Genomic DNA, 11,787 nt, shown 5'->3' with positions numbered 1-11,787 from the left:
TCTGCAGGCGCAGGAACTGTCCCAAGTTTCACTCTCTCCAAGGTCTGGGATAACACAAAGCTTTGTATCAGACGGGAAACTACACAAACGCGAGGTGGCAAACTTCTAGGTGACAGAATCATTGCAGTCAGGTAACCTGGGAAACAATAAATTCATTGATTTTGCTAGCTCGGAGAAATTTTGTGAAACTCTACATGGTCTCTCAGTGGCAAAACCGCAAAGTCTCTGTAGTGGCATGCTCTGTGATTGAATGCCTGTTGTTCTTACAGACAGCATTCTGCACACATAACTGAGATTATCATGCACAAAAAGAATGAGGGAAAAAAAAAACCCAACAGAAAAAGGCATCTTAGAAGTTACTTATGTTTAATGCTTAAAAGTCTGAATGCACAAACAATAATCTACCATTATAGAAGTACTGGTGGTCAATACAATGCATTAGAACTATGTACAATGACACAGTTTAGTATCAAAATCTTTCTACAATGTAGAGTATTACGAAACTGTTAATGACATCAAACACTAAGCACTTAAGACACCATTTTTTGCTACCACATTTTGAACTTCAATGAACAGTCCATTTTAACTTGCAGCATCAATCCATTTCTAGTATGAAATTAAGTAATTTTCTACTTATACAATAAGATTTATCTACACGGGTCTTTTGATTTTGATCCATAGCAGCAAAGGCACTGTACATCAGCAGATCCACAGACTTAAAGATTTTTCTTAAAGCATTCAAAAAAAAAAAAGTCACAGATCATAGTTTAACAGCAACAACAACAACATAAAAAGATAACACGTTGTCTCTGGCACAATGGCTCAGTCTGCGTCCGTTTTAGGGACATCCAATCAAGACTTGGATTGAACTGCTGGCGAACAAAGCAAGTCCTTATCCCAATAAGTATCCATTCCTTTTTGTATTTTGGAATGAGTACTCCTGTAAATCCTACCTTGGAGGTCATTGCTTTTGTAGTTTGTATATTGGTAGGCATCCATTCTTATTTCAGTGCAGTTTCCAAAGAACATATCAAATATTTTTCATAATCTCTTGTAATTGAAAAATTGCCCAAAGACACATATCCCCATTTTCAAGGAAACATTGCAAAAGTTTCCAGAAGTAACAAAGGTGATTCTTTGAGGCAACTTATTGTACTCTCTACAATATAACAAAGAGAGGTGTTTATATTAAAAAACCTAGCTTGACACCAAAATGCTTTATGTCTATCAACAGAAAAGCATTGAGAACAAATCTGTACACAAGATGCTATTTTAACATTGCAAATATATAAATTAGCACATTCTTACTTAAAGTGAATTTAATTTAGATGTGAACTGAATTTGCCATTCATCACAGGCATGTAGATTACTGGCTACAGTTTGCAATTTCCTAAGTTTCCAAGACTGTCTAAAATAGTTAAGATACAGCATCTTCCCACCAAATAATTATACTGTAATAACACTTAGAGGTCTCATCCAAGAACAGGACTAAAAAATATAACAAAGTTTATTTTTTTTAAATAGAAACTACAAGTCTATTTAGTGTAACTTTAACTATCTCCTGAACATCCTTCTCCAAGATCCCCAATTAATCCACCTGCAAAAACACAAAGTATACAATGCACCTTTCAAACTAAAGCCGGGCCAGACAGCTTTATTTAGTCAGTTCATTGTTAGAAAGCCTTCTTTAAACAAAATAAATACATTACATGTATAATATATAATTAAAGAGTCAAGTTCACTGTTAAGTATGCTTATTCCATCTTCTTCCAAGTAGATATCTGACAATTTGGTATCACAAGTTCTTAATGAGCAATCACAAATCAATAGCAAGTTAAGAAGGTAAAAATAAATTCCACAACTGTGATGAGCATTTAAGTTCTCAGTTTAGAAAGAAAAAAAAGGAATATACAGCAAAGTGCTAGGAGAAGGAGTTCTGTCTGCATTCAGATTTGTCTCTAATAAATAACTTCATAGACTGTAGCTTTCTTGTCCCCAGAGCCAGTGACAATGTATTTGTCATCCACAGAGATATCACAGCTAAGCACAGATGAAGATTCTTTGGACTACAAGAAAGAAAAAAAAAAAAAAAGAAAAAAGAAAATTATGTCTTTCCAATCTTTCAATCTAGAATGGCTTGAAGATTAATTAGAAGAGTTTATAGAAAGGGAATATACCAAAAGCTCATTTAAGTATCAGATCTGTAGTGGCAGCTTTTGTTACAAGACTGTTTCTCCAAACTTACTCCACCTAAAGCACTACAGCAACAAAAATCAGCAGCGGAAAGGGAGATAATCTATGAATCAAACAAAAAGAAGTAGTCCTTTCTATACGCTTTACAAGAAATGAGCATTTATTAATATTTTAAATGTTAGCTTTTGCATAAAAATGAATGAAAACCCATCTTCTTCTTCCCTCCTTTTTTTTGTTGTAAACCAGAAATCCATGTGGAGAAGCGTTACAAAGCCCTACCCACCCACAGGTATGAAAGAAAGAGACTCCACAGAAGTAACTGTATCTCCTCTCACTATTTCCCCAACACAGACAACTAAAGCCTTGCACAAAGGAGGACATTATTAGGGAAGATGCAAATATGAAAAGATACTGTGGCGGAATAAGATGCGCAACACTGTACAGCAGGTGAATGGGAGACAGGATACACCAGGGTGCAGTAGCTCTGTCTCTCCCAGCTCTTCTGACTTTTCTGAGATGGTGTGTACATTTTACATGCTGTTTTGGTGCACGTTTCTTTTACGTAACATTTGTCCACATTCTTTTCTGCCTGTCACTGGAAGAGCTAAGAACTTCCCAATCATGCTATGTTTTTGCCAAGAAACCTCTGCTGCACTGCACAGGAAGTTTCTTTCTCCAACCCTCATTAGGAAAGCTGCACAGGGGTTTTAACATCAGGTTTAAGGCAGATGTGTTCTTGATTTGGGCTTTCTGTGGGAGGTGGTTCCTGAGCTGAATAGTCTCCACTAAGAAAACTCAGACCTCAGCTTTCTCTTGTCAAGGCAAACTGCGCTGTCCTCAAAGACAGAGACATGGCAGGGATCAGTACAGGTGAGATCTGACCATTTAAACCAGAACATCAGTTAAATTAGTTCAAGAAATTCCCAGCCTGGAGGTACCTGGAGGTGAAAGAAGGGAGGACATGCCACAAAATCCTACTTTTCTTTCATGGCACTGAAGTGCCACTAAAATTGGGCACTGAGGGTTTAAAGACTACAGAAAGATTACAACTTCCAGTTACACTCCGCAGGGCTCCTCCATAAGGATACAGTCTTCAGCTCAGGAGTCCGCCTGTTCAATCCACTGACTTCGTGCACCTCATCCAAGAAAAATACACATGTTGAATAGGACTTTCACTGTCTCAGCTACACTTTGGAGCTTCAGTGAATGCTCACTTAACCACATGTACTGTATTACAGCAATATGCACAAGAAGGTGAGAAAGAAGGGTATTAAAACCAATTTTGGATGAAAGGGTTACTTTATTGTAAGAGCTAAATCACTCAAATGTTAGAAAGGACAAAAGCGTATCTCTAATTACAGACAAAGTCTTAAAGGAACATAGTAATTAGCCAAGAATTTCCATTTAAAAACTCCTTAAGCTAATGACAGACCCTGAGATGTGCAGCTCTACTGCACTGTAATGTATGTGGAAAATAGCTCTTAAGAGATTATTACCTGGAATATACTGGCTCCATAAGGTGTTCTCCAGGCATTAAGAAGATTATCTTTTCCAGTGCTCACAAACCATTTCCCTGCAACAGATTGTTTAAATATTATTGTTGCATTGTTTTCAAGGAATGCACCCCAAGAAACAGATTAATCATAATGACAATGCATTCACACATTAATGGAAAACATATCCAAAGAACAGTCACATTTTCATCGGGTTGCACTACGATGTTCGATCGCAACATAAGCAGTTCACACAAAAAAGCAGTCGTATAAAATTTTTAAAATTAATACTTAAATTTAATATCTAATTTTTAACTATAACCTTACTTTCATTTAAAGGTAATCTTGCACAGATTTCTGATGAGGAAAAACACTAGCATAGAAAGATTTGCTTACCACAGTGAGCAAATTTGAGTGACAGCACACAGCTCTCATGAAGATGCAGCTGATACTTGTCCGGCTTAGTAACATGCAGCACCTCGACGTTACTGTTCTCCATTCCTACTGCCAGCCACTCACCAGTTGGACAATAGCCCAGTGAGAAGATCTGGAATTAGCACAGCACATGCTTCAATCAGTAAAGGAATGAGCTTGAGCTATTCAAAACCAACTCTTGCTACACTGTTAACACTATGCAAAAACACATTTTGGTCTACTACAGTTTTAAAAACATGATAATCCAATTACTGTAGTAATTGAGATAAATTAGTTCATGTAAACAAAGCTCTATAAAAACTGTAATAGTAAAGCACTGAATCAAGCTATAAAAGTTAATGTCCTAGCTAATCTGACAGCATTTTAAAATATTTTCATATAATATTTTTTGAACAAAAATCTACAGAAACGGGAACAGATTGCACGCAGGAACACTTTAATCTAGCAATTCTTTAATAAAAAGGATTCTCCACTACTCTCATGGGTAAAGTACTAATCTGTCAAATAGTCATAATCCAGAATGATTTTTAACCGCCACATCAAACAAACAAACAAACCAACCAACCAACCAACCAAGTGTGAGGCTAAGTGAAAAATTCTTTGGAGTTCTCTTTGAGCCTGCTTTTTTTACTTTAAAAAAACCCCCAAAACCCCAAAGTGCTTGTTTTAGAAAACCATGACAGGTTTTTCTTAACATGCCAAGGGTTCTGAGACTGAACCTGTGACGTGAAGTCATGTTGCTGCAGCTGTCTCCCTTCTCTGAGATCCCACGATCTCACTGTATTGTCCAAGCCTCCCGTCCAGAGTTTGGTGCCATCATTAGAAATGTCAATACAGCTCGCTCCATCTGTGTGGCCCTGGAATTGCCTGAAAGTATTGAAAGAAGATACGCACGTTCTTGCACTGGAAAGAGTCAGTTCTGAGCACGTATACTAAATACCTCCCTTTTCTTTCAGTCCCTGAAACGCAGCCATTAAAGACAATGGTAACGTAGATTCCAATAGCAATCTGACATTAATATAAACTCTGGGACAACCACGTGAATTCTGTGATGAATTGATGAAGCAATCAGTCCAGACAGCCAAGTGCTAATCTGATTTCAAAACACATGCTTTACGAGTCAGATACTCTCGGGATCTTTGCTGCTGACTGTGCGGTGCCCACTATTTGACTGAAAATACCCCACTCCCTCTAAAGGAACGTAGCACGATTGTCAAAATTCACTTAGTTTAAGAAGAATCTGCAGGTCACCAACAAAGCTGGAAAAAAAAGAGCAGTCTAAATGGTAACATGGGGGAGTAAAAGCCTGCCTTTACATGCAATACTGAAATATTACATGTAATAACATACACACAGTACAGTGCACAGAGAAGCTCTGTATGACTGGCTCCTAGCTTATTGTACATTAGTGTTGAGCAGCAACCCATACGCCCGAGACGCTAAGTTTGCAATGCAGTAATTTACACACATCTTTACACAAGACGTATTTGCTGGAGCACTGATTAAAGAGATTGGAGCGTGAGCACAGTGTATTGCATGGAAACAAAGAAAACCATCTGTTCTACGAACATACAGCAGTGTCAACACCAGCTGATCTTAGGAAATTACAGTTATGGGGCTGCTCAACAGGCCTGAAACTCTGAAACTCCCCAAACCTATAAACAATTATATAAACTTTTGTCAAGGTATTACCACAGCTATTGCCTAGCAATGACATACTGGAAGCAGCTATGCAGACACTGTGGAGAAAATAGCGTATGTATGCAGAAGAGCACGTAAGGCCTTGTCTAATTAATTCTTCACAACCTGATGAACCTACCTCACTAAAGTCTGGTTATGCAGATCCCACACTGCAATGTTCCCATCGCTGCAGCAAGAGAAGCAGACCTTGGAATCAGGGCTGATAGCTAGGGCATAGCAAGCCGGAGCAGAAGATGTCAGCTCTGCTTTGATGCGAGGAGTTGGAGCTGCCAGGTCCCAAATGGATAATGTGCTGGCTTCCCCACCAACAATCAGGGTGCGGCCATCGGGGAGCAATCTGCAGGAACGGATGTAGTTATCTCTGTTCTGTGGAGACAGAAGCCATCAAGAGATTACTCATGAGGAAAGGAAAACAGCATTAACATGAGAGCAGAAATCCATAAAAGTATTGTATTCCCTCCTGGTTTTAATGAGCCATTTATACTTATGACAATGATAAAGTGTATTAATGCCAGAAAATTACATGACATTAGGGAAGTACTTAAACTTGATCTACAAAATTCAGTAGTGAGAGATATTTAATCTTAATTAGCATCAAAACGCAAAGACCTGAACCCAGCCCAAAACAATTCAAGATAGCTGTATTCGACAGCTTGTGTAGAAAGTTACATTTTCATACTCTGTTTATTTCAGCACATTAACCTCTCGGCATGGGGGAGTACCAAATTCCCTACACACTCCCCCCCCTCTGTTCCAGTGAGACTTGCTGCCACCATCTAGAAGATGTCAGAGGAAAATATTTGGGCAATTTTCTTCATTTGTGTAGCAACTTGTGTAGCAATTCATTATATGTCTACATGTGCTGCACAGCATTTTACTGCCTCTGTAACAAGAAGCAACATTTTACCAAGAACTAGTAAATGACACGAGAAAAGCTGCTAACAATGGTTCATCTTGTTAGCACATTCAAATAATTTGTGAATAACACTCAGAGATATTTTTAATTGTCACATTAAGACAGGGCAATGCATTCACACACATACACAGACACAAAATACGTGACAGTCTTCAAATATTCTCAGAGAATACAGCTGCAAGACAGCAATTTTTAGCATGATAGGATATCGAGTTTTAAGATTGCCAACAAATGTCAAAGTTTATAAACAATATTTGCTCTGCTGTCTTTGATCTTTCGCCCTACCAATACAATTTTAGGGTATTAAAGATGTTTTGATTTATTGGGGGGGAAAAACCACAACTACGACAAGGAAAATACTTCAAACTCAGTTCTAAAAGAAACAACAGAATTACAAATGAAATATCAAGCTTTGATACCAATGACAGCACTCAAATAGCCACTGTTTTTTGTACCTTAACGGTATCATTTCAATCTTAACACAACCTGCTATCTTCTTCTACTGTCGTATGCCCGTGTTCACCTACCAGGCAGTCCAGCTGAGAGACAGGGCTCTTGTTGCCAGGGTGGCTGATGTCCCAGACTTTGACGCACCCCTTCCCGCCCGTGTACACGTGTCTTGTGGGGTTGCTGATGGTAACTGCACACACAACTTCCCCGTGGTTCAGAGTGTTGATCTGACGGGCATGGCGAGGGATTCCTGGACCGATGAGGGCATCAGGAGGGAAAGGAACCGGCTGCATCTGACCATCTGCACTTACATGAAATGAGTATGCTCTGAGGGGAAAAAAAAAAAAATAGGGGGTGATTTAAGAAGTTCTTCTTCAAGCCTATTTAAGAAAACAGAATTAAAGGCATGTTTCCACTGCGGGCATTCAGGTTGTGCACTCAGCTCCTTTTGCAATCTTTTTATCACGTGAAGAAGAAATTATTTATTTATCTATAGCTTGGCTCTCAAAGCATAAACTTAGGTACTCTTAACATGGAAAGTCAAGCACCATCTACCAATCAACCAAGCTTTTACAACTCAGGCAATGATGATTGCTGGCATGGGTGAGGATACACGATGCTACTCTTAAACTCGGGGCACGGGGAGATCACCACACACAGAGAAGGGAAGGAAGGTCAGGTCAGGGCCCCCTGGAAGACAGAAACAGTTGGCTGGCTGCGGCAGAGCACAGCGGGTAGCTGAGTACCCGAGGGGGATATTTGGTTGCTCCCTTACTGACTCTAATGTGCAAACTTCAGCTGGACTGCTGATAAGCTGCTCCAAACACACCGTGGGTCCCACGCCCCTCAGGTTAAACTCAAGGAACGCTTCCTGACATCTGACAGGATAGACCAACAAAAATTCACAGGAATTTTTTTCCTTCTTTTTGGGCTTGCTGTCTTTCCTCCCCGCCCCCCCCACTTTTTTTTTTTTTTTGCGTGGACCTGACACAACTACAAATCCCAATTTTTCTTGTCAGAATCAGGGCTCTCACTGAGAAAGAATGTGTGGTGTGACTGCAGCTATGCCACCTGTGAATAACCTATCAACAGCTTCATCTCAAAATATTTTCCAGAGAGAACAGTTAGGTTGTAAAATTGTCTTGTTCTGAGATGCTACCTGACAGATCACATCTATTACAAGAGCACAAACTTTATAAGAGGGTTCACCTACACATACCAAGCTATGCTTAACGGAAGGCTTTAATTTCCTCAGACCTGAAAAATCATCACAGCAGTGATGAAAAATCCATTGTCACAATGGTGGGATCAGAAGAGCTCACAAAAAAAATCTTTTTATGAGAATACTTAGGAAGATTGCTTGCTTAATTGTTGCTTCAAAGTCACTGAAGAAGGCAGTCTCCAGGATTCAACTACTGAATTTATTATTTAATATTCATAGTGCATAATTTTCAGTAGGACAAAATGCAATTGCATTTGCACCTTTCTGCCCTATTCCCAGAGCTTTACACACTTTTCTCATCCTGCACTCTGTTTCCTGTTCTGGCAGGTCTGAGTGACAGATCATATCATCATTCTCCATTTTTTGACATTAAACACGTTCAGAAAAGGGTAGGACAGATTTCTGCGGTTGTCAGAAGCAAACTGCCTAGATGAGCAGAATTAGGGTTTGATTATCACTGCAGAAATTGAAAATATCTTCTTCATTATCTCCCTAATTCGTGTTTGCTGCAGTAAAATACTGAAAAAAGCAGCTGATGGTCACATGAAATCTCTAACAAAACAAGTGCAGCTTCATTATCATCTTTCCTGACTTCTGTATGCAGTCGCTCTCTGCAGAGCCAAGTTGAGCACTGAGTGCATGATACTTTTATCAGCCAAAGTGATTTTTAGCATGCTTGTAAAGTACACAGGGAACATATTTAACAATTACAGAAATAATGCTTAGATCTGGACTGATCAGTGACTACATTATTCTCACTCTATCCATTACTCCATACCAGCACGTATGATTAAACTGTTGCTTTGTTGTTTGGTTTTGTGGCGGTTGAGTAGTAGGGTTTTTTCCACTCTGAGAACTAACACTGCATGTTGCTTATTTGAAGTACTCTAAATATCTTACGAATATCCGACACTACAGACACCTGGCGAGCACTTTTTTTCTTCTTTTCACATTAGCTACCTTTTCTATTTATACATTGTACAATCCTCAGCATTTGATATATCTCCAAAGTGAAAAGACAGTTATTATGGGCCAGATCCCTGATGTGCCACACGCTGCCCGCTCCATTTCAACAGACACTCAACAGTGCAGAGAATTTATATAATTTTTGCTCCACAGGAAAAGGAAGAGTAAATGAGAAAGCAACAATCCCGAATGATAGCTGTGAAAAGTACTGCACTTAAGATGAAGAAAAATCAATGCAATCATGCTAAAACAACCACAGATTTCAAAGGTTTCAGGCCCTATGGCAGACAAATGACAGTTACATTTAAATGTTCTAAACTGTCATCAGTATGTCAACAACATTCAAACCCCTTGGAGATGCACCAGTATTGAGCCAGTTTTATTTCAGTTGGCCTCGCATTTTATTCCCCCCACCTCTAACACAAGTGAGATGTGAGCACGGAGGTCTCAGCTGCCCTGGTATTGCCATTTCTCAGACCACAGCAAGCAAAGCCTGGTAGATCCGGTCATTCTTCCTTCCGAGTGACCAGCTCCACCAAAGATGAACTTGCACCCAGTGAACACGTGAACATTAAGTCAAGACATTTCTAAGTGCCCACTGCACGTGTAGATGAAGATCTGTGCCACACAGAATTTTTAATGCAAGCAGCTCATCTGGAAGCTGTTGCACACCTATTTCCAAACTCGCCTTATGCACCCACCTAACAGGGCAGCGTAACTAGTACAAAAGTCAACATGAGGCGGTAACTAGCGTGTGAGGTCTGAGAGAGCTGGGCATGGTTTATGATACGTGTGACACATATGTACAAGAGGAGTTACAGGCACTAGGATTGATCGGTTGTCTCCACGGTATGTTATTAATCCTGCGTGTCCGTAAGCTCACTGGCAGGCAAGCACATGCATTTACTCACACTGCGTGCAAGTGCGTGACTAACCCCAAACACTCCTCCACAAACACGTTCATACATACAAGAGTGAGAGAAGAACGGCACAAACATCCCCTGCCTATCAAACTCTTCAGTATTAGCTGGTCACAGTTTCCCATAAATGTCATGCAAGAAATGGAACTGGAGGACCCTTACATAAAATCTGGATCAATATGGTTTGCATCGCTGTTTTTTTCCCCCTCTCTAACTCAAGAGGGACGTGAGCACAGAGTTCTTCATATCTGTGTAATTCTTTTTCCGAGGCTCACAATAAGCAAAGGCTGGTAGAGCAGGTCACCTTTTACGGTCAGTTCCATCAAGGATGAATTTGAACATTATGATACAATAATTCTTTCCAGTCTTTTCCATCAAACAAAACATTTCAGTGTTCCTTTCTCTGCACACTGGTGTTCATAGCAGCTGATAAGTTTGCAAGTAATTGCAAGGTTTTTGTGAACAAAGAAATCATTTTTTTAAAACTGAGAAGCAGAGTACAGTAGAGATGGAAAGCCGAGATCCCATTCCAGTTTGCATTTCCATATAAGACCAACCAGTCAGATTCAGCATGTAACACCTCAAAGTTCAGCTCATTTTTCCATTTATTTCTGTCTCCTTTACTCTGTATCACCCAGTCCTTCTCTGCTGCTATTAGTCTTCAAAACAAATTTACAAATGCAATGTTAAGATTAAACAGTGTTTCTCCTGCCCTTGCCAAATAGCTATATTTACTTCTATTCACAGAATAGTTTCCAGTAGCTAAGGGGAATTCCAACCGGCAAGGGAACACAACTTCAACAGATGATTGACTTTTAAAGTTGAATGTTTGATACTCACGGTTTTCCTCCTGGGATGCCTGTGAGATTGGGAGGGATGCCTGGGACTCGCATGTGATGATGTGGATCAAAACCAACCTATAGTTTTCCCCAAGTAAAACAAAAAGGTGTATTAACGATGGAGTTAGGAAAAGGAAATAAATTCATGTTCTCCATAGCATACTCCTCGAATTTCAAAGAGACTGAACTACATTTAACCCCGCAGGTCTTAAGTTTAACATAAACTGCGCCCAACACTGAACGCACTAGCGGCAAACACTCACCACCGGAGATCTCCCATAAGCTGCTGCTGCTGCTGCTGCTGCAGCTGCTGCACTCATTTGAGGGGAAATATTGTGTAGACCAGCGTAGGCAGCTCCAGGGCTGGTCAGCTCCCCATTCATACCAGCATGTGGCACGATCCCAAATGGAGTAGGATAAGGACACGGCACTGCCATAGGTGTCCTTAAACCTGAAGCTATTGAGTGGAGAAGAAGAGAGAAGTCACACAGGCAGCCCAGACCCATCAGATGAAATATGAGTCTGGCAAACAGTAATATAAATATATATATATATACACACACACACACACACACACTGCCTCATGACTGTAGGTTTAAAGAGAGCCTGGTTAGGGACAAATGGCCACTGTTTCACAGCATGAAAATATATG

At 39.9% G+C, this 11,787-nt stretch overlaps 1 protein-coding gene across 2 annotated transcripts in view; it reads right to left on the bottom strand.

The window, feature by feature from the left end:
• Window positions 1–361: 361 nt before the first annotated feature.
• Window positions 362–11,787, bottom strand: part of LOC129199585 (transducin-like enhancer protein 4) — a 100,938-nt gene continuing 89,512 nt past the window's right edge. For both annotated transcript variants that reach the window (XM_054810290.1, XM_054810291.1), the window contains exons 13-20: window positions 11,399–11,592; window positions 11,137–11,213; window positions 7,266–7,515; window positions 5,941–6,188; window positions 4,841–4,988; window positions 4,083–4,233; window positions 3,690–3,766; window positions 362–2,066 (exon numbers count right to left, since the gene is read on the bottom strand). In XM_054810290.1, the coding sequence (XP_054666265.1) occupies window positions 1,959–2,066; window positions 3,690–3,766; window positions 4,083–4,233; window positions 4,841–4,988; window positions 5,941–6,188; window positions 7,266–7,515; window positions 11,137–11,213; window positions 11,399–11,592 (1,253 nt within the window). In that variant the 3' untranslated portion in view covers window positions 362–1,958. The remainder of the gene's footprint in view (window positions 2,067–3,689; window positions 3,767–4,082; window positions 4,234–4,840; window positions 4,989–5,940; window positions 6,189–7,265; window positions 7,516–11,136; window positions 11,214–11,398; window positions 11,593–11,787) is intronic.

This window comes from Grus americana, chromosome Z (genome assembly GCF_028858705.1).
Source record: "Grus americana isolate bGruAme1 chromosome Z, bGruAme1.mat, whole genome shotgun sequence".
Classification (NCBI taxonomy): Eukaryota; Metazoa; Chordata; class Aves; order Gruiformes; family Gruidae; genus Grus; species Grus americana.
Note: the sequence above shows the minus strand (reverse complement) of the source record. Positions and strands in the feature narration are given on the sequence as shown.